Source organism: Terrapene carolina, unplaced genomic scaffold (genome assembly GCF_002925995.2).
Source record: "Terrapene carolina triunguis isolate 2854851 unplaced genomic scaffold, T_m_triunguis-2.0 Scaffold147, whole genome shotgun sequence".
In the NCBI taxonomy this organism is placed as follows: domain Eukaryota; kingdom Metazoa; phylum Chordata; order Testudines; family Emydidae; genus Terrapene; species Terrapene triunguis.
In genome coordinates this window covers 5,783,410-5,806,724 of record NW_020664498.1, presented here as the reverse complement: position 1 = coordinate 5,806,724, position 23,315 = coordinate 5,783,410, and the positions used below count along the sequence as shown (strand labels likewise).

The 23,315-nt window shown below is 43.6% G+C and overlaps 1 protein-coding gene across 1 annotated transcript in view; it reads right to left on the bottom strand.

Moving 5' to 3' along the window:
- Window positions 1–22,991, bottom strand: part of LOC115271125 (dual specificity phosphatase DUPD1-like) — a 30,789-nt gene extending 7,798 nt beyond the window's left edge. The window contains exons 1-2 of the mRNA XM_024199942.3: window positions 22,875–22,991; window positions 10,998–11,223 (exon numbers count right to left, since the gene is read on the bottom strand). Coding sequence (XP_024055710.1) covers window positions 10,998–11,173 — 176 coding nt within the window. The 5' untranslated portion in view covers window positions 11,174–11,223; window positions 22,875–22,991. The remainder of the gene's footprint in view (window positions 1–10,997; window positions 11,224–22,874) is intronic.
- Window positions 22,992–23,315: the final 324 nt, after the last annotated feature.

Below are 23,315 nucleotides of genomic sequence, written 5' to 3'. Positions count from 1 at the left end.
ACAGCATTGTTATTGGAGGAGAGCCCAGAGTCAGTGCAGTCTCCTGCTGCCGCTACTGCTCAAACACACTTTCATCTACTCCCCCAGGCAGGAAGTATGCTCACCCCCCTGAACTTCCTCTCAGAGCTACTTCCCGAGATGGTTAGGAGGAGCCACGGAACTGGGTGAAATTTTTCGACTGAAATTTTTTGGGGAAAAATGCGGATTTTGGTTGACTGAAACATTTTGTGGCTTTGTGTACAATATGTCAAACTGATTCAGAGGAAAATAAAACTAAAAATAATTCCAAACAAATCTAAACATTTCATTTCTATACTAACTGTTTCACGTTTTTTGATTCAGAATGACTTTCAAAATTTACTTGTTTTATTTTTATAAATTTAAAAACATTTAAAACGCTCAGAAGCAAAACATTTCAGCCGATGTTGAACAAAATGTTTCATTTGACCCAAAACCGTTTTTTTCTGACTACTTGATTTGCTGAAAATTTCAAAAATAATTTGTTTTCGGATCAACCCAAGATGGTAATTTTTTTTTCAGAATTGCCAGTGAACTGAGAAATTATTTACAGTTCATACAACTTGAGTGCCCCGCTCGTTGGGGGCTCCATGTAGATGTGCCCCACATAGAGACCTAGCGAGCACAGAGTAACTCCGTTACAATACTATCAAAAAGATTGATACTTTAAACAGGGCTGGCTCCAGGTTTTTTGCCGCCCCAAGCAAAAAAAGAAAAAAAAAGGGGGGGGGGGGGGGGGTGCCGCCACTGAAGCAAAAACAAACAAACAAACCAAGTGCCGCCCCTTGAAAAGTGCCGCCCCAAGCACATGCTTGGAACGGTGCCTAGAGTTCAGTTCTCAGTGGTACCAGATGACAGAACAAGGAGTAATGGTCTCAAGTTGCAGTGGGGGAGGTTTAGGTTGGATATTAGGAAAAACTTTTTCACTAGGAGGGTGGTGAAGCACTGGAATGGGTTACCTAGGGAGGTGGTGGAATCTCCTTCCTTAGAGGTTTTTAAGGTCAGGCTTGACAAAGCCCTGGCTGGGATGATTTAGTTGGGAATTGGTCCTGCTTTGAGCAGGGGGTTGGACTAGATGACCTCCTGAGGTCCCTTCCAACCCAGATATTCTATGATTCTAAAGCTGACCCTGACTTCAAAAAGAAGATGAAATAGTTTTCTGGGGAGAAGGCCAGGGCAGGTGACTTAGCCTACTCTCTTGAGTCAAACAATAGGTCACATGACAGACATATTAACATTTGACACTGCAATATTCATCTGGGATGTAATTTTCCTGTTTCCTTGACTGGGTTCTCAGGAGACTGTCAGAAATTAATGCCTTAAATGCAAATATTAGACAAGGTGGTGAGGTAATATCTTTCAGTGGACCAACTTCTGCTGGTGAGAGAGGCAAGCTTTTGAGCTACAAAGGACCTGAAGAAGAGATCTGTGTAGCTCAAAAGCTTTTGCATCTGCTATCCTGGGACAAACATAGCTACAACAACACTGCAACCAACTTAGATGCAGATACTATACCAGTAGAGAGCCTTAGTTATAGTGCGTTGCATGGCTCTGAGATCTCGCATTTAAGTGTTCAGTGGCCGTAATGTTTAGTGAGCACACAGGAGTCTCGTTTGTCAGAGTGAAGGCACAGTGCTTTTTTATTAACAGCATCAGTGCTCAGATAAGTCAGCGTCTGCTCAGGCTCCGGAAAACATTTAGTGTGTTCTGGGCAAGCCCAAGGGTTAACACAGGGTTTATCATAGCCACTCCCAGATTAGCATGGTATTTCTATATCTGCATAGTCACTTCCATTCTACTTCTCCTTACAGTACCTAAATGAAACCTCCCAGGGCTCTTTAGATTTACGGACATGGGGGTCTATGCTATTGGAGCTGCCCACTGGTATACGTACTGCAGTATCCTGGCAATAGACAATACCTGAAGTTTCAGTGGAAAGCACTCCTCTTTGCCCTTCCTTTTTCCAAAGGCGTCGTGGGCAAGCATATTTTGAGGCTGGGGCTAGAGGATGGAGTTCCTTCCTGATGCCTGCTGTTGACTATGTCCTGAAGCTTTAGTATAATTTTTCTTGATCAGTTTGGACTAACCCCTTATATTAGCAGAGGCATATTGGGTATGTATTTATTCATGTAGCCATTCTGTCAGTTGAGATTGGATGAAGAGGAGCAACTGATCCATCTTAAACATTACAAATGCTTACGGTGTGATAAACAAAATCTGTTATCATTGTGAGTCCCTCTTTTGCTCTGAATTAATCATAGATATAAGATACAGAAGAGACATTCTGAGGTCTGTCTAGACCATCATCCTGCCAATGAAGGATTATTCTCTATCGTGCTCTTTAGTGCTTTGTGCAGGCTGATGTTAAATTGTCTGTCATCCTCGCCTTCCTCTTAGCTTAGCCTCTCGGGTCAACTGCTTTAAACTCTGCTGTATTGAGTGCTCTTCTATGGACTTGCTCGAGTTCAGAACTGACCTTTTGCAGGCAAGGTTACCACAGAAAAGGCCATTTATTCCCACTGGTGCCTGTCCCATAACCAGTTGTTTAATATGGGCCCAGATCAAACCGTTCCTTCTTTAGCTGCTAAAACTAGAAAACTTTCAAACGTGAGTGCTCAAAGTTAAGCATTCAGATCCATTTCTGGGCATTAAGATGCCAGTTTAGCAAAGCACTTAAGCACGTGTTTAGATTGCACTTACTTCAGTGGAATTTAAGCATACGCTTTACTGAACTGGTGCCTTAATAAATGCCCGACTTTCAGTGGAATGCACACCTGCAGATCCAGTTGTGAGCTCTCTGCACCTCTGCAGGTAAGACTATGTATTTAGATGCCTCAATATGGGTTTGGCTGGCTCCGTCTGAAAGGGTTAGTTGTAATTTCTGTAGAAGGCTTATACCAGGAACTTTTCCTATAATTTCTAGTACGTTGCATATTCTGCAGGGCCAGGACTTTGTGCTTTTGTTCTGTACAGCATTGAGCACACTATCTTTGTGAAAAATATAAATGGTTAAATCACGCCACAGCCACTGCTTCCACCTCGTATGCTGTTTTGCTTTCTTCTTTAGAGAGCTCCAGCAAGCTTAAATGGTGTGATTTCCCTTTCCAGTAACTAAGCTGTGTTAGGTCCTTAACAGGACCTCTTCCCTCCGCTAGCAAGAGGTTCTGTATTTATAACCTGCTCCTATTGGCTTAAACTGAAGTTTTGCCATTCATAGTAACAAAGGATCAGGTCCTCAGGCCAAGATTTTTCAAAAGTGCCTAGTGATTTTGAGTGCCCAACTTGAGATATCGTAAAGAATTTTCAGAATGTGCTGCAGATTAGCCCTTTTGATAATCGGTCCCTTTTAGGGTTGCCAATCCTCCAGGATTGCCCTGGAGTCTCCAGGAACTAAAGATCAATTTTTAACTAAAGATTGTCGTGTGATGAAAGCTCCAGGAATGCGTCCAACCAAAATTGGCAACCGTAGGCCCTTTACAACAGGTAGGCTGCTGGCAAGGTGAGACCACTGCCGATCATACTGACTAATAATGTCTCATTGTTTCCTTGCATGCCCCCATCTGTCTCCATCTGTGGTCTCTTTTCTTATACTTAGTTTCTAAGCTGTTTGGGGCAGAAACCATTTTTTTTCTGTTTATACAGCACCTACTACAATGGGATCCTGGTCTGTACCTGGGGCTCCTAGGTTCTACAAATAATAAATAGTAGTGATAGGTTTTGGTCTTGCTTTAACTGAAGTGACTTGATTGCATCTGAGGAAGAGAGTATTCACCCACGAAAGCTTATGCTCCAATATGTCTGTTAGTCTATAAGGTGCCACGGGACTCTTTGTCGCTTTGATTGTCAATGATCTTGAGATAACTAACATGATTGTAAATTCTGATGTAGAAGCTCATGCACATTTCTGAATGCAAATAGTGTTCCCAGTCGTAGCTCACACAACCATGACCAGGAACAAATATTTGTGCAGTGCACACACTAGAATTTACAAGCATCTCAATTAACTCAAGATAATTGGTAAGCAGTTGGGTTGATTTACAGCACAACCCAAAACTTTGGTGTAGATGTACCTGTAGAAGCACCGACAATCATGAATCACTTGTGAAAATCTCAGTTCATAGTTTAGTGCTTTTGTGTTTTAACATCATTAGAACTCTTGGGTATATCACAAGATGTGTGTGTTTCCTTTTGTTCCATCTTCTTACACTGCTACTGTAGTAATAGCATTTTAGATGAAAGGAAAGAGTATGTAAAACATGAATACCTCCCAACACCAACTGGGTAAGGCAGCTAGTGAGCTAGGGCCACACAAAGGCTGTTAGTGTGAATTATAAACCTTGTTCAAGGGTTTATAATTCAATCTTTAATTTGTTTTGAGCTAGCACATGACACAGAAGTTCTTCCTCTTGCAATTAGCTCTCCACCTGAGTTTAATAGTCCAGCTAAGAGTTTTCTGTCTTACTCCCTCCCTATGTGATGCTATTGCCTTGTAAATGTGATAGATATTTCTATTTCTCTGGTAATAATTGAACATAAAGCCACAATGCCAGGAAAAGTTCGCTCTAAATGCCCAGCGTAGGTGAAACTATCAGCATTTGACATCCTCCAATCGCTTTCATTTTACTCTTCTGGGCCATCTGGGTTTTAGCGCTTGATTTCTTTTTACATGGCATAAGCCATTATGATCTTCAATGTCTGCCTTGAATGCACTTCAGAACAGGGAAGGTGAAGTACTGTATTGGGAGATAATTAGGAAAGTGACAATACATCTCAATCTAGGAAGGGAGGCATTGAGGAAAGTTTGGGTCCCTGAGTAAAAACCCACCAGGCCTTTTAATAACAAGAGATATACTGGGTACGGTGGCCTTGATTCAGCAAAGCACTTAAGTGTATGCTCAAAGTCAAGCGTGTGCTCAAGTCCATCCTTATGCAGCAAAACCTTTAAGCAGGGGCTCAGCTCTTTACAAAGTCAGGGCCTCTATAGTGGAATATGAGGCAGATGGACCCATCAATGTGTTTGTAAAGTTCTGTGACAAAATGGGGTGCTTGAGATGGGAATGACCCTCATATGGGGGAAATAGAAGATGAAATCCCTTTTTACTTTAGATTATATGCACACCTCAGAACATGTTGCCTAGTACTGAGTTGGGGGGAAATGGCCCAATCAAAAATATAATTCAATTGCAGCCATTTCTTTGAAGAATAGTACTTATTTCTTTAAGATTTATACAAGGACAAAAAGATTGTGCCCATCCAAGCTTGTGATCTTCATTTAAAATAAAAGTTCATAGCAAAAAGACAAGTCCTGCTACAAATTCTATTTCATCCCAGCAACAGTTAGCTAACCCTTATTGCAAAATAAAATAATACTGCCCTTCCCTTTCTCTTGTTTACCCCAGCCCACCATCGCCACCGCTCTCATTGGCACCTCACTCATGAGCACCAATAACCCAGCCTTCATTCATGCTTTAGTCTCAGCCAGACACTGGGGAAGATGCTCAACTGCGCCATCTGGTCAGAAGAGACAGAAACACAAGCCAGGTGTCATCCACATACTGAAGACACCACCATGATTCTCCATTCACCCTCCCAATGGCCTCACACAAGTGTTAAATGGGGAGGGACAAGATGGAGCCCTGTGAAAACCTCTGAGTGCCCTGCAGGAAGCAAAGTCTACCCTCTGAGATCACTCAACAAGAAATGCACAGAGCAACACTATTTACTCTTCCTATAGCCCCCAGGTAAGTCAACAGCATTTCATAGTCAGTGCTATCTCACTAGGCGGCTGGTGTATCTAATAGCATTATGGACACTCATCTGTTATCCAGCACTTGAGGGAGATCATTGAGCAACACAAACAGCTGCTTTCTTAGTTTGTATCATACTCAAGTTAATACTCAGATTGACAAGGGTTAAGAAAATCTGAGGCAATGAGATACTGTGGAAGGAATTGTCTTTTCATAAATTTTCAAGTATTTTTAACCACCAAGGGAAGGCTAGGGGCAGGGCACTAATTTGCCAGATGTTCAGTGTCAAATGAGGAATTCCTGAATATAGACAGTACCTCTGTTTCCTTAAGAGTGGTCTGCAACCTGCCATTACTAAGGCAGCTGTTGACAATCTCCGCAAATACTGGGCCTAAAGTTTCCTCAACTTCTCCTGCATCTAGAGTAGCACTGCTGGCTGCAGATTAAGTAGAGATAATGTAGCATTTGTCCCCCACAAGGCATTGCCTTGTCTTCACAGATGCATGAATTGGAGCAATTTTTTCCCCTCTGCAAACTACCTAGCAAGTTCTTCACAACCAGAGGAACTCATCAGTTGCTGAGTGGGGAAAGCCAGGGTTCACTGAGCAATCCAGTGCCCAAAGCAAATCCACTGACTGAGGTTTTGTAGATGCTGTGATAGGCAAGGAAACTCCTCTTAACCTTCCCCACATCAAAAGCATGAGAGTTTTGAAACATTTTTGACATAGACAATTAATTTCAGACTTTGACACTCTTCCTTATTGCTTCAACTGTTGCAAATCAGCTGGAGACCAAAATGATTTGTGAGGAGGACTGGCAGGGTAAACTGCCAGTGCTGCTTGTATCTTGGCATTTAAAGCTCAAGTCCATATCATCACTTTTTGTCCCTGAGAGATTGTTTTGTATAGAGTTACATATTTACCTTCCAGCTCATAAAGCCTCCACTAAGACTGCCAGATGACTATGCTAATATTACAATGAAACCTTCCAACATGTGTGTCTCTTTCTTTTTAAAATAAAATGATCCCACACCCTCTCCATTGTGTGTACATATTTCTACCTCCTGGGTCACTAATATGACCTGGAATGTTTCTATTTTTATGTGATTAATACCAGTGGATGTCCTAAGAGTTCATATGTTCTAAACAGTGTGAAGTACCTGTGCATTGCACTGAGCCAATTCCCATCTGATTTCCTCTGAACTAATCCAAATGGCATTTCTCTTGATACGTAGCCACATCACTTTGCCAGACAAAATCCTTCAGGAAGGGGAGGGAGTCAATCAATGGGTGGCTAAACACTCAGTGTGTGCTTAATTAGCACAGTCTCCTATCTTCTAGATGATCTCTCCATGTGCGCTACCTGCACACTTAATTGCCTGAGTCAGTTCTCAGACCACGCCCCTCGTAGCAAGCATGGTTGTCAGCTCTACCAGCTGAACTATAGAGAAGGCTCCCTTTCACCAAACCTACAGGAGTTTGACTCTGCTTTGCAGCTGGAAGTTAGTCTTAAAATGTATTATGTAAGGAGGGATCTCTTGATTAGTTTCTCTTTTTGGTAGAGACAGGCCAATGAGACAGTGTTCAGATATAGATTAGGTTCTGGCTAGGGTTCAGACCTTGAGGCCTGATCAGAGCTGGGGATGAGGTCAGATGAGGCCAAGATCTTAGGAGACCACCATCATCTTTAGCTGAAAGCTTGTGAATGGTACTCTGGAACCAGAAAATGGGCCTTTTTTAGTTTTGGATCTAACCCAGAATCACAGCCATAGTGATGGGCAATTTGGCAGCTACCATCTCTACTTTCTGGCTCTGCACTAGGAGCTGGGTTTCCCTCTGAGCCCCAGTTTTGCTTGTGCTTTGGTTGTACCCTATGGCTGTGGATCAGCCAACCAGGTCACCTGAAGAAGACATGTGCCTCACATCAAACAGTGCTGTTAAAAGAAGGAAACAAAACAAAGCAGCTCTCTATCCTATTGAAGATGATCTACATGTTACTAATCCTGGTCATGGATGAACCAAAAGCCTATTTCTGTTCCTGTCACTGGGAGGCTCCTATCGTCTCCAAGGTCTGGTCTTAAAAGTCTTTAGAACTTGCTGGAGGAAAACTTCAATTGGAGCTGAACACAGGATGTTAAACTTGAGGCTTTGATTATTCTGGGCCTGACAGGCCTCATGGGGATTTCATTGCCTCTGGGAAACAGCTGCAGCAGAGTCCTGTAACAAAAGGAATGAGTGGCCTCACAGGGCTCCATGATAGCCTGTGTTGCATTAGAATAATGCTGTGGTTATGTAGTCAGGATAATTAATTGGCATTTCCATAAGCAGTGGCTGTTAACCTCAGAAATGCAGAAGGCAGGAATGAGGCCCAGATGTGGAGGCTCTGAAGATAAACTCTGTATGTGTGTGTACATTTGATTTGTAATGAGCATGCCACTAAATTCTTCTAAGGGCAGCCCTTAATTTAGCCTGGTTGATAAGGATCCGAAATGAACCTGACATCTGTTGCCTTTTCCACAGTAGCTATTTGGTGACCAGTTCTTCAACCAGGCCCTAAAACGAGGCTCACTGATGAGTTGAGGGCGGAAGCTGTTGGTCACAAATAAGGTCATCTTGTTCCAAGGGGCTTATCTTGTGTTCAATGCTTAGGACAGGGGTGGCCAACCTGAGCCTGAGAAGGAGCCAGAATTTACCAATGTACATTGCCAAAGAGCCACAGTAATATGCCAGCATCCTCCCATCAGCTCCCCCCGCCCCCGCTCCCAGTGCCTCTCACCCACCGGCAGCCCCGGCAAACAGCTGTTTCGTGGCATGCAGGAGGCTCGTGGGGGGGAGGGAGAGAAGTGAGGGCATGGCAGGCTCAGAGGAAGGAGTGGAGTGGAGGCAGGAGCAGTGGCAGAGCCAGGGGTTGAGCAGTGAGCACCTCCCGGCACACTGGAAAGTTGGCGCCTGTAGCTCCAGTCCCGGAGCCGGTGCCTAAACAAGGAGCCGCATATTAACTTCTGAAGAGCCGCATGTGGCTCCGGAGCCACAGGTTGGCCACCCCTGGCGTAGGACATAAAAATAACTAAAAGGGAAAATAAAGCTGGGTGAAGTGTCAAAGCAAATCAGGTCCACTCTAATAAAGACACTTTGGACACTGAGAGCAGCACTGCCAATGTGCCAGCATGTGGAGTTGTGTATACATGGATTATTATGGCCCCATTATCCTGGACTTCATCTGCTTCCTAACTGCCACCTTGTCCCAGTAATGGGGCCAGAGTCCTGCCTGGTGATCAGTTCCTGTCCCAAATCCTTGAGGACTGGAGGCTGGACCCTATGTGAACTGGAGCCCTAGCTAAAGAATTAATTTTTTGTGGGCCATCAGCCTAGTGAAGCTGGGCCTCATCTGTTTCCATTCCTCCTTTATTTCTTTCCTTTCCCCCTTGATCCTCAATCATCTCTCCTTCTCATATGGCTTTCTTTCCCTGCCTCTAATAGTGTGGGGAAAATGTTTCATTGTGAAGCCCATGCTTCAGGGATGGGCTAGCAAGGTCTTCTGACCCAATGGCTTTTACCTGCAGTGCTGCCATCATGTGACCCTTTCCCACCTATTCTTAAAAGCTTGCCCCATTTTCTTAGGAGTTAGTGTGCTCTGCCCCCCAAAAGATACTCTCTCAACAGCCAACCCCAGCTAAGTGAACAACGTATCTCTGAATATTCTCATGTAAAGTAGTGGGGCTTCTGTTTTGTTTCCCTGATTAATTGCTCTAGTGGACAAGTGCTTTATTCTTAGCATTTATTTTATAGATGTTCAAATTCGAGGTGTAACAAGGCAGAATTACAGAAACAATTGTGGTTGGAAAAATAACCGTTGGTAGATGGTGGCCTGTGTCTAGGGACCCTGAATGTTCTGATTGGCCACTTGGGCCTCTCTGCACCAGCTCAAAGGGGCAGAGTTGAAGACTCATCACAAAGACAAGTGAAGAATACTTCCACCTATTATGTTTAAAAATAATTCCGGAAGGGAAAAGAAAGTGCCAGGTGAATTTAACAGAGCCCATTTTGCTTTTGCTGAATCTTGGGTTAAAAAAATCTAGCGTGAAACAAAAATCACTCCCCACTTCCCCCCCTTGTCCCTGAGCTTGTTGGCCAGACTATCGCTACACTTGGGGGGGGGAAAATTCTTCTGTAAAGTGTTAGCCTCTGGATGCTTATAGCCCAGATCTCTCAGGTGGGTCTTTCTATTGCTTCTGGTGCCACAGAATTAATTGGTCAACAATATTGGGAGTCAAATAACATTTTTAAAAAGCTGTTTATCTTTCCACTTTTATAATCTGGCAGGAGATGAATTTAGGACCTTTTAAAAATATTATGAATACTTCAGAGTTGGTGGGGCTGCAGCTTTTGCCTTTTAGTAATGATGTAAAATAAATATCCCATTAGGGAAGGGAGTAGGGGGAAAATTGGAATTCGACCAATAGTGCCTAAGAGTTAAGAAAAGCTCTCCTGCTCTGCAGACAGGTTTGATTGTCTGTGTATGGAGCCAGTTCTGTATAACAGAATATTATAGCCATTTCCAGATTAATCCTGTGCTTTCACGTTCATTTGCTAAGAGCAGTGAGATGCACCCTGCAGCTGAGAACGAGTTCAAAGTAGCCTAGCCCTATGAATAAGGACAAATTTGTTTAATGCCTGGATAGTTTTAATGCACAAGAGCCCCCCTGTTCCTCCTTGACACACTCCCCTGCCCCCAGCCAGGCTGTGACTTACCAACACTGAAATGTTTCCAGCTTTTGGGAAGACTCTTCAATCACTTCCAACAATTCCATTTCAGGTTAAAGCCACTCCCACGCATGGTTCTGTGCACTCAGCCTGTGCCCTTCACTCAACATGACAGAGGGACTGTCACTTGGTAATAAATGACAAATTACTCCTTGAAATTAACCATCTAAAAATAGTACATGACTGCCCACAAATGCTGCAACCTGTCCTGCTGTCACTATTGCACCATTACTGTAATCCTTGGTAAGGAGAGATGCCTACATGGCTATGAAAACCTTTTCTTTGGGCTGTGGTGCTTGAAAACTAGGAGGGGAAATCTTTGCTTTTGTGTATCCTGAAAAGGGCTGAGGCTGCCTTATTCCTATACTGAGCACTGGTTTGGGCTGCCAGCAACAGCTTATGTGCTGGCTAACAGAATGTGGGGTAGGAACCCCTGTGGCTCCATTGGTGGGTTGCGTTTATCACTTACTCATCTCCTATGTAGAGATTAGGCCAGACTTCATTGACGTGAGTATACTTTGGGCTGCCTTTCCAGAAGAGCCGCTCCAGTTCAAATGTGCCGGGGGTATAATAGTCTCCGTCGGGGTCCACTTTCACTGCTGCGTAGGCACTTTTCTTCATGATGTTCAAATCTGCTGAAGACATCTTGTCCCCAGGGGATAATATGGCGTTGTATACTTGGTTCGTGACAGTAACTAAAATGCAACCATAAAAAGAATAGAAAGCTGGGAGAAGTGTCAAAGGCAGCCGGGTCCACTCTGGTAAAGCCCCCCCCACCCCCCTTTGTGACACTGAGAGCAACACAGCCAACATGCCTGGATTTGGAGCTGTGTATAATGATAGACACCTCTCTGGCAGATGCAGCCCCCACAATCGGAATTCGTTTGTACTGCTGGCTCCCTTGAGAGAGGAATTAGAAGTAGCTCATTGGATAAACTTGCTCGCAGTGAAGACTTTCCAAAGCGCTCAGCGTTGGCCCAACTCTGCTCCCACAGGTAGTTTGCTCCCAGGAAAGTCAGGGGTTACAGTTCAGCTGACCTTAAGGGATGAAATAAAATTAGAGTTACAAACAAAAATAAAAAGATGGTTTCTAATGGCTAAGACTTAATGAGCTACAGCTTTGGTTCAAGATAGATTTCTTAACAATCTTTTGTCCCAGAGTCTCCAACCCCTTTTGTTGAAGGACCCATCTTTCTCAGCTTGCAAGAGCTCTGGCCCCTTGTGTCTGTCCAGTGATGGATGCCAAGATGGCTTCTTCTCTTTCCTTATCATCCCAATCTCCCCCTCCTTCCCTACTTTTCACTAAGCCGGTGTCTTCACTAGGAGAAAAGGTGTGTACTTGAAACATTTGTTAGTTAACTCAAGGTGAAATCCTAACGAGGACAAGGCAATGTGTAGGTTTCACACACGTTAAGGCCTAATGTCTATGCTGCGATAAAAGACCAATGGCAGTGAGTCTCAGAGCCCCGAGCACTTGGCCTCGCAGGGCTATAAAATTGCAGTGTAGACATTGGGCTCAGGCTGGAGCCCAGGGTATGAGAGTCTCGATCTCACAGCCTGAGCTTCAGCCCAAACCTGAATGTCCACATGGCAATTTTACAGTCCCTGCAGCCTGAGCCCCACAAGCCTGAAACAGCTGACTCTGGACAGCTGCTCTGTGCCACTGGTTTTCTTTAATAGAGTGTAGATGTACCCTATGAGCCTAGGCTTTAACTTGACCTGCTGACACATGTGAAAACTACAAACTGCTTTGTCATTAGGATTTTACCTTCTGGGAAGAACACACCTTTTTCCTGGTGGAGACACACCCATCGCATATGTTAGCTAACGTGATCTAACTAAACACATTCAATCCTAACCTAGCCAAAGCCAAACAGAAACCTTTCTGTCTGTTGGAAAATTACCTTGAACCAGCCTTCCAACACAACAGTGCTGGTCTGCACCAGCTGAGAATCTGGCTCTCAGATTCCCACTACTTTCAATCTAGTCTAGTCACATTAAGAAAAAAACCAAAACATTTCAGGGGAATTGGCACGGTAATTTCAATCTGGACTATAGTGAGTTGGAGCTATTAATGTAGTTAGAACATGTTTTAAAGAGCAACCTCTTTATTGACCCAGTACATCCCCAGTAGAGGATCAGAGACAGCAGGGACGCAAATGGCAAGTGGTAAATGTATATTTGAGTCACGTTCAGTCCAAATTGACACAACTTTAGCTTCATACCCATGCTGCCTCCGAGACATTGCATACTACAAAAAGGATGCTCGTGCCATAGATCCAGGCAGCATATCATAGGAGGGTTCTTGCAAAGCACACAGAGATTGTAATGCCTCTCTTGTTCTTCTTTCATGGACAGTAAAGTTACCAAAGGCAAAGAGAGCCTTTGTTCTGTGAGTTGCCTGTGGAATGTTACTCTGTGCAGCTGATCTCCACGTCAAACCCTGTCTTTAGAAGCTAGAATTCTGGGTTCATCTCGAAGTTTGATCTGTTCTTTGCGCTTGAAGTCAGCGCAAGTGTTCCTCTCTATGGAGCCAAAATCCTTAGAATATGGGAGTGGGCAAAAGGCAATAGGTCTGCACTGATTCTATCCAAAGTGTTCTGAATACAGTTTAATTCTGTTGCCCTGTATGTGTTGGTTCTCCCAGTCTCACCTTGGAGCACTAAATTAAAATGGTGGTAGGGGGAGGGTTGTTTTGTTTTTGTCTTCAATGTTTCCTTCCTTTTTTCCCCTCCTTCCCAAACATCAACTGGAAACCAACTTTCCTTCCTCCATGTTGTCCACATGCCTTGCACAGCTGCTAGCCTTGCCCACTCGCTCTCCCCTGTTGTCTCTATTGTTTTTTCCATCTCCCTGCAGAAACCTGTACTCAAATTGTAGAGCTTTCCCTTTAATTACTCTGGAGTTTCCTGGTCTTGCTTGTAGATGAAGGGGGCTCTGTAGAGACGTGTGCAACCTGAGCCAATCTAGAGTATAGTGGGGTGAGTTGTGACTCTGAATTTGGGAGCAGCCTGCTTAGTGTCTCTGTGTTTTTGGTTTTCTTGTTCTAAATTCTAAGAATTGTAGTAGTGTTACATTGCAACCTTCCAGCAAAAGTATTTGTTCTTCTCTAACTTCTCTATGTGTATGCTGTGATCATAAAACCTGCCTGCTTTCCTCATACAACCAGCAGTCCCCACTGCTGGTCATGAGTCTAAGCAATAGGCAGCAGTGATGGGCAGTTCAGTTGGAAAAGGAGGTTCATAGCAGAGGGAGGTGACGGAATAGGACTCCATCCTCCCAAAAATGTCAGTCTGCCTCCCAGTGGCTAGAAACCCACACTCCTTGCAGGCAAAGTACCCTGGACTGGCTCCCCCAAACTCGTCTAAATTAGCTACTGGATTTGTTCACTGATATTTGGAGGGGCGGAAATGGTGCCTATGAAATGTTGCTTTTCCACAAAATTCAACAAAAATGGCTATTTTCTATTGAACCACATGCAGGATTGTGAAGCTCCTTTTTGCTTGGGATGTGTGCACCTTTGTTCAGAAACTGGGCTCATTTTCACTAGCACTGGGATCCAGCTGTGACACAGATTATGGACACATGGACTATCCAAAGACTATTGCATCAGCTTTATAAAAGTGATACGTATCTTTATGGGCTCAGGATTGTATTCTGGGTTCTTGGAGAGCTAAAGAGTTTCCTGCAGGGATTAAAATCGCTGTGGGGAGAGAGGGGAAATAATGAATGCAAACCCTTACATCCCTAGGCAGATAACAAGGCCCATCTCACTAGGGGAAATTGAATAGCTTGGTCTGACCTGGTTCCAGAGAACAGGAAACCATATAAAGTGCCCACTCTGATGTAGGGGAAAAGGTTACTCTCACCCAATCCAAGAACTGGCATGAAACTGACCAAGGAGGACAGGCCCTGTGAGAGGTTCTCCATATAGAAGATGGGGGACATCTGGTAAGCTAGACATGTACATAAGCTGTTTATTGTGTTTAAAGTTTTTCTTTTTTGTAATGCTTTTGTTTGATTAAATAGTACTTTGCTTTATGGAAGCTGGCTGGTCACCCCCTAAAGACCTGAGGTCAGCCAGCCCTGTAAAGGTGTGAGGTGATCCCTATTAAGGGGTGAGAGAGCTCAGCTGAGAGGAGTTCCAGGAGGGAGACTGGCTCCTGTGGTAGGCCCTGAAGGGAATGGTGTGTCCTCCTTTCAGCTGCGAGAGACGCCCTGGGAGAAGTCTCTGGGAGCTGTAGCAGGAGAGGTGGGCAGAGGTATTGCTTTTTGTGTTTGATATTTTTGCCTGAGTTCTATGTTTGAAGAATAAAATGCTGCCTGGAAAGAGACTTGGACATGACAGTGAGCCCTTCCTGGGAAGGTGGGGAGATACAGCTGGAGAGACAGGAAAATGAGGCAGCAGCTAGCCTGAAGCAAGACCAGGTAGGTGGCTGCTGCCCAACAGAGAAGAATACCACAGGGTGCTGAGCTAAGGTCAGACTGCTGAGGTGATCACAGTGACCTGCAAGACTCTGCAGCTTAATTTTCCCAGCTGGAGGGAGTGGATCATGGGATCTTGACCTGAGAAAGCTGATGGCTACAGGCCTGAGACTTAAGTGGGGTGCTCTCATGGAGGCCACAAAGGGGTCAAAGGTTCACAGTCCTTGGAAACTGTGACACCATCTTTCAGCCAAACTTCCTAAAATATATTATTGTTTGCAGGGCTGGTCCTAGGAGTTCCCTCCCTTCTCTCCTCCCCCCCCCCCCCCCCCCCCGACCACCTTTTTGTCCCCCCCCCCCCCACCCCCCGGGGGCAACCAGCTGAGAAGGAAAGGGAAAGGGGGAAGGTTGAGCAATGTGCACCCCCCCCACCCCTGCTGATTTGGTCCCCAGGCCTTCTGCCCTGATTGCCCACCTACCTCTTAGACTGGCCCTGGTTGTTTGGCTAAACGGGCTTCTGAGTTTTGCAAGGAAACATGAGTGCTCACAGTTCTGGCATATCCACCTTGCACTGTATTTTGCAGAGCTTAGAAGCATTGAGTTCTATTTCTGCACCTTCAGCAATAATTCATGAGGAGAGCTCTTTCTTCTAATGGCTAAAGCACACTCATGCCAGCAGTCTGTTTAACACTGGCTGTCTAACGTTATTTACAGAGACACCAACATAATGTGTTCTAACTGCGTGGGTGAGAGAGGAGTGTTGTGCCTTGCTAGTGGCAGACTCTGAGGATAAAGGGCCTATTGCTGGTGCTAGCTGGGAGAATGCTCTCCTTAGCTCAAGTGGAAGAGGCCTGTAATTTTGATACTGAGGGACTGATGAAGGTTCTAGGCCTGGCTCCTTAAGTGAGTCTGTGTGTGAGAGAGAGAAAGATGTCCCTGGTAATTATATCGGGTGACCACAGAACATGGATTTGTAACATCGATAGTCTTGCACTTAAAGTGCAGACCTTAAAACTGGATAGTTACATCTGCAAATGATCATCTGTGGTACTGCAACATACTGTTTCAGTTTTAAGCTTTGTTAGCACTCTGAAAATGGAACCTCTTCTGAGACGCGCTCAGTTCTGCTGGTTGTCTTGGGAAGCCGTATTCTCCCCTGAACTCTCAAGCAAACTATGCACTTTCATCCCCTGCCAATGCTATCTGCTGCGGGGATATTTAAATTGAATTACAATACAAGGAAGCATTCGTTGATACTCCCCTAATAAAATATATATTTCAGATTTGATTCTAAACTTAAGTAGGAAATAATGTTGTTTCAGTTACAAAAAGCTGGCTTGCTGCACAAGCTCTGGAATTAATTACTGTCAAGTATTTATTTGGGAGGAAAGGTTAGTGTCAGTCAAAGAACCAAGTCACTCTAATCTGCCCTTTCATTGTCTTCTATATGTATGACAGACAGAGCTAAGGGAGGATTGCTCCCCAAATCAACCCCCTGAATTTAGATTAGAGGTTAAAAAAGGATTTCTTTTCCTTCTCTTGCCCCTGGATACTGCCTCAAATATAAATATGATAACTTGATTTGTCTTAGACATAATTTATGGCAGGGAAAGTCAGTTTTTGTTTTTTTTAAGAGGGCTCGGTCTATTTTATAGGACAGACTTAGAACGTGTGTCTCAGCTTTGTTTTTCTCTCCTGTTGACAGTGAATAACAATACTTACCACTTCTATGTCCGTTTTCTTCCATAGAGTTTTTGGGAAGCACTCTTATTAGATTGTAGGGTCTTTGGAGTGTGGGGCCATCATTTGTGGGTACAGTGTCTAGCACAATAGGACCCTAATCCGTGACTGGAGTGTTGAGATGCCCCTTCAGTAGAAATATTAAATAATAGGAATCCCCATTTTACAGAGGAGAAACTAAGATATGCTCCAGAGAGAAGAAATTGCTATGCCACTGTACCAAGTCAGTTCCTTCACACTGAGCAGTGTGCTTCGAGCCCCGCTGGCTATTTACTGGGTGGAGAGAGTACTGGACTGGGAGACAGGAGATTTGAGTTCTGTTCTCAGCTCTGTCACTGATTCACTGTGTGACTTTGGGCTAGTCATGTCATCTCCCTGTGCCTCTGTTTCCCTGACTGGAAAATGGGTGGGGAGATTGATATGCATTATCTTCCCTTGGAATCTATGGAGGAAAAGTGCTATGGAAGAGTCAAGTATTATAACTTTCTTGAGCTACTCTCCGGCCCCTTGCCATGCAAGACTCAGACAGATGGCTGTACGTGAAGGGCCTGATCCTCAGAGATGCTGAGTGCTATCTATTCCCTTAGGGCCAAGCCCTGAGTTTCTTAATTAGTAGTTAGTCTTTACTCAGTGCCAACTCTCAGTGGGAGCTGAGGCTGGTGCTCCTTGCATGATTTCCCCTATTCACCCTGAGTCATTTGCAGGGTTCACCCCTTCTGCAAACCAGGACATAACCATTAGGTTCAAAACCTGTTGCTTCTGAATGACAATGTGATGATCTTTAGACTTATCATCAGACACAGGCTGATAGAAATTCCGGCATCTGCAATTTTATACCCTAATCTTTCTTTGCATAAATAAGAGCAAAGTGCACATTATCTAATGAATTTTATTTGTTAAGCATTTGGTTGGAAGGAATATTCCCCTGCACCCCCCGGGTTATATGTATATAAATGAAAATATTGTTAGTGATTTCACAAAATGGTAATTCAGAATAATGGAAACTTAATCCTCTTTTCATTAGCAAACCACTTCAGGACATACACTGTGGCAAATTACACTGCATTTTAAGTCTCTCTCAAGTGCTGTGCACTAGAAAAAACATTCAACTATTTTTGCATTGATAGAAGTAATTGTGCAGCTAATTTGGATAAGCAGCATGCATTAGGCTCTGCAAAGGAATCTCTTCTTTATGCTCACTATCCACTCCACAGTTGCCAAATGGAATTGTTTGTGGTTTATCTTCTGGTGTTGTTGTTGAAGGGAAGTCTGCAGTATTGTTAGAGCTGGGCTGTCTGGTGTTTGTTTCAGAGAAGGAGCGTTGTCCAGTGGGAGTCAGAAAATATAGTCTTGTGTCTGCACCTGGCTCACTTGTGTGGCCTTGGGCTAGTCCCAAAGGCCAAAATTTCCACAAGTGTCCACTCTGGGTATTCACTTTGGGCATCCAATTTGAGACACCCGTGGGCTGATTTTCAGAGGTGCTAAGCAGGTGCAGCTCCAACTGAGTTGTGGGTGCTCAGCACTTCTGAAAATAGGTCATGGGTGTCCCAAAATTAGGGTCCTTTCTTGGAAATGATACCCTTAACCTCTGTGCGTGTCAGTTGTCCCATGTATAAAGGGGAGCAAAACATCCCCGAACTCTGGAGCTCAGATCTGCATGCGAAAGTTGTAGTTTTGTGATCTCCAGTAATGACATGTAGATACCCCACCCTTGTTTTATGTGCCCTGCTGAACGTTTCTAAAGCACTGTGAGATCCATGGATACAAGACATTCTGTAAAAACCAAAGTATTATTGTTTCTAAATATTTTGGCTTGACATGCTGTATAAATCTTACTGCTGCATGCCAAGCCACCAGACAACTTGCTCAGTGAGATTTATGTCCAGACGTCTATTGTAGAGAGAAAAGGACCGATGCAAGGAAAAAAGAGAATGTGTCCTCTGCTCCCTGCAGGAACCTCAACCAACCCTGTCCCTGTGCAGCTGATTCCTCTTCTTTGCCCTTAGATAGCTACAAAGCCCTCTCAAGACTACCCAAGTCTGACACATCTCTTGTTGCCAGTTCTGCCTGTATTATCTGTGTGAAAGAGTCTAGAGGCCCCAGCTGAGACCAGGGACCCATTGTGCTAGGTGTTGTACAAACACACAGTGAGAGATGATCACTGCCCCAAAGAAATTTAAAATCTAACAAGACAAAAGGCGGGAGGGAAACTGAGGCATGGAGAGGGGAAATGAGTTACTTATGATCACACAGCAGTTCAGTGGCAGAGCCAAAAATAGTACCAAATCTCCTGACTCATATTCCAATGCTTTATCTACTACCCCACACTGCCTCCCTAGCTGCAAAGAATTCTTCTTTCCCATCTGCCTGTCTATTCTGACTAGTTCCTTATTCTCTTTAAGGGTCCACAGGCATGCAGCCATTTCAGCTTCCCAGTCCGTGGCTAAACAGCAAGAATTCCTGCCAATGTCCCCAATTAGGCCATGTCTATGCTACAGCGATTATAGCAGCATAGCTAAGGTGCTGTGGCATAACCCTGTTGTGTAGACACAGCTCCAGTCTCTATTAGCAACAGTTTTCTAAAGGTTAAAGAGTCATTGGCTTAAAGCAGTAAAGGCAGGTGACTTTTACAGTCACATGTCATAGATGTAGTGGACACCAGAACCTCCCACATGATGCTTGTGGCCTATAAAGAAGAATGTTTCTTGGTCTAGTGGTCAGAGCACAGGGCTGTGAACCAGAAACCCCTGAGTTCTAATTCTGGTTTTGCTACTGGCAGCTGTGCTATCTGACTCTTTTCATAGCTGTAAAATGCAGTTACGTCTTGCCAACTTCACAAGGGTGTTAGGAGACTTGATTGTTTGTAAGGCACTTTGATTATTAGGATTGTCCTTTTGTTCTGTGTTTGTAGAACAGGTCCATGACTAGGGCTGCTAGGTGCTCCGGTGATATAAATAATGCATGCTAATAGCACATTATTTTATTTCCTCCACCTTGCTACATGCTGAAGGAGGGGGAGCCTGGCACATTTTTAGGAAGAATTGATCGATGAGGGAGTGTGGTGCAGAGATAAGATTAGAGCACCTCTTCTTCAAGGTGTAATGGCTTATCCCACAAATATACTCCATGGGCTAAACTCAGCCCTCTTGGGGAGGTGTTAAATGGTACCTAGCCCTTGTACCAGCCCTCTGCATAAGGTGAATTTCACCCTCTGTGACTAAATGTCAAGCTATAGAAACATGACAGGGGGTTAGGCAAGTAATGGTATCTGCCTAGTTCCAGCTGGTCCTTCTCTTTCTGAGACCAGGCCTGGCATGCTGACAGTTATTTTACAAAGTCTCCAAGTAGAAAGCAAGTGATTAGATATGTGACTTTTAGTTCATGTGCAGTGTAGGGGTGGGAATAATCAGTCAGTGAAGCCAGGTTGGGGAAGGTCCACAGCGAACTAGTCAGGCTTTCCCCAAATGAAAGCCTGTTCACCTTCCTCACATAGATAGCCCCATTGACTTGCATGAGTGAAGACACTTAGGGCTTGTCTTCACTGCAGTGTTAGCTTGGGTTAAAACTTGTTTTGTTTCTAGTAAAAGCAGTTGTGCTTTAAGACATTCCAAGCACCTGCAGGTTTCATTGATCAGCATCTCTGATAGCCAGGCCACTTTTATGTAGGGGCTTAAATATGGATACTGATGCCTAACTTACTTCACCCATGTGTGAAAGTGTTGGCTTGACTTCTTAGGATTCTGCAGCCTCAGTATTAGTCCATTTTTTCTCTGGCAATGCCTAGTATGTATATATGTGTGAGTGTGTAAAGATCTTCAGAGCACTGTAGGAAGGAAAGAAAACAGCAAAACAATTCAGGAGAGCAGACTGGCACCATCTGTCCATTAAGATTTTATATTGCTGTCCATCACCATAGTGTCTGGCTGACTTCCATGTAAAATCAAATAGCAATTGCAAAGTCCCTAGTGGACTTCATGGCCAGGACAATGCCCATGGACTGTCCCCATTGAAATCAGTGGTAAAATTCCCATTGACTTCAATGGAATCAAGATTTCACTCCAAGACTCCAGGGTGTGAATTTATTTACTGCTGTTTGTACTTAAGCTGAATGATGAAAACAAAGTGAAAACCCAGGAGTTTTGTTGAAACATTTCCACGCATGAAATGAACATTACGATAAATCATTCATGTCTGTACTTTCTTCTGTAGAGGGTTAGAATACTGATTTTTTTCCTGTTCATTGCATATCCTGCCCCACTAAACACTACTGAAGTTTTGCCATTGACTTTGAGTGAAATCCTGGCCCTATCAAGCTCCATATATGTGCAACATGAGGTTTCTTATTTAACTCCACTTAACATAAGATCTACACAAAGAAAAAAAATATTGCTGCAAACACTGCATGAGAGAGAAAGGGAGGGGGGTGGAGAGAGAGAGAGAAATATCTGAGATCAAGTGATCAGAATGACAAGTTATCGTGTACTCAAGAGTATGCAACAGATCTGGATCTAATTTAGCAGTATGACTGTCTACATACTAGTACCCTCTGAATGCTAACAGGAAACAAAATCATGGTCCTAAATAAGCCAAGTTTCTTTCTTTAGAAATAGTGAACAGTAGTGTAGTATGTTCCCTGAATTCCTGGCTATTGTTCTGTACTTTCCTTTCCAGGCAGTACTAGTAGTTGAGATGTTACCACTCCATGCTACTGATCTGGGCAGACAAGCACTTACCCTCTTTGATCAATGTCACTACATCTCATTTTGCTAATCAGAGGGTGGTTACATGGCAGAGAGCTGTCATTTCAGAATTCAGCGTACAGACTCTGTGAAGTGCACTGTCTACTTTTGGCTGAGAACGTAAGCAGCGCTTTGCTTTCTAGGTTCAAAGATTGTACTTGGCACAAAGAGCTAACAGTACATAAATTACAAGAAGAAAAGCCCTTTGGGTTAGGTTATTTCCCTAAATGTATTGAGGGCTGAAAAATCCTGCTCCTGGTTATATCGTCCTCATGACACTTTGCTTGAGCAACATCCTCAGAGCTTTATGCCGTCCTGTGTGAGTCTGGCACCTACCGAGCCCTGCAGCAGTTAGGCAAGGAACTGAGGGATATGTTTGGATTCTTTTTTTTACAGCTGATGAAAATATATTTGAGATTTAGAATTTAGTAAAAATCTATCCTGGGGGAGGGGGAAACCTTAACTTTTTTACCCCTCTGAATCCCCTATAAAAACTGGTTTCCTCTACTTCAGCTGGGAGCCCAGAAAGAATGCAGACAAGGGTTGTAAATACATAACTAATAATCCTAAAATACCCCCATTATATTAAATGAAGGAACTCCTGAGAATATGATCCATATTTATTATCCCCTCCAACCTTCACCAGAAATGGTCATTTCATTCAGCCTCTTTGTATCACCCAGATGTCCTTACGTTTAGAGGATTTGGGGGCTGTAAAATAGTTCATTTAATGCAGTTGTCTTTAAACAATTTCAAGCCAGACAGAGTTGTAGCCTCTGTGTAATTATTTCCCAAACCCTCCTGCTGTGTACATTCCGAACTAACCAGCTATTTCAATGAATCTCTAAACCTCTGATGCCTTTTTAAAAAAAATACATTTTGCCCTCATTCTTTGTTGGTTAATTTAAAACAGGTTAAGTTGGGGGCTCCATTGAATATCTTGCGAGTGCCCAAGAAATTTAAAACCACATTCTCATTTAATAGAATCTGTAACTGAATTGGAAAAGTCAGATTTAAGCTGGTGGAGCAGGGATCATCAGAGAATGAACAACATTTTCAGGTGGGGGGATTTCTGATTTTAGGGTAATGTGTCAAAAAAATTAACCTGTAAAATTGAAGCTGGATTTTCTCTGCTATCTTTTTAATCTAATTTCAACCCAGGTTTAAAGGGGATTTGCTTCATAAACAAATTTATTTTAGTTAATTTTCCTTTTATAAGTCTCTTCATACTGGGATTTATAAGAGAAACTGGCCCAATATTCTTCCAAAATTTGATTCTAAACTTCTTCATGCCTTTGCTTTGTAACAATTTTATGAAGCCATCAGTTACCTTGGAAGATTTGCCAGCTCTCAATTCGTGCCATGACTTGCTGAGCTAGTTTTTAAAAGGAGGAGTGGTAGCATAGGAAACATAATTCAAAGTGGATATTGGTTAGGCTTACCTGTAAGTTTAGGCAGGCGCTGTAGGTAGCTTGGCTTTATGAAGTGTGGCAGGACGACACAGAAAATCTTACCAACTTTGAAACTAGAATCTATTTTTAGCGTAGGATTTGCTGACTCTGACCTTGTGTGCTACCCAGTCCCCGGGGAGAATCTTTATATCTGCTTGTAAAACTATTCCCTGATGTGACCCGAAACCTTAAACCTGCCATTTAGTCATAGTCTGTGATCAGTCACAGCATGAGTAAGGTAATGTGACGTCTGCACGTTGGCTGTAATAATAAACAAGAAGGCTTCTTTTACCTTCCCATTCCCCTCTTGGTCCTGATGCTGAGTTTACTCATGGCTTTGTTACAAGCAATTAACAGGTATTTGTAGGCTTTATGCCTTCAAGATAATGGACCACAGGAGCAGAGGTGGCCTTAGACCCAGGCAGCCACACA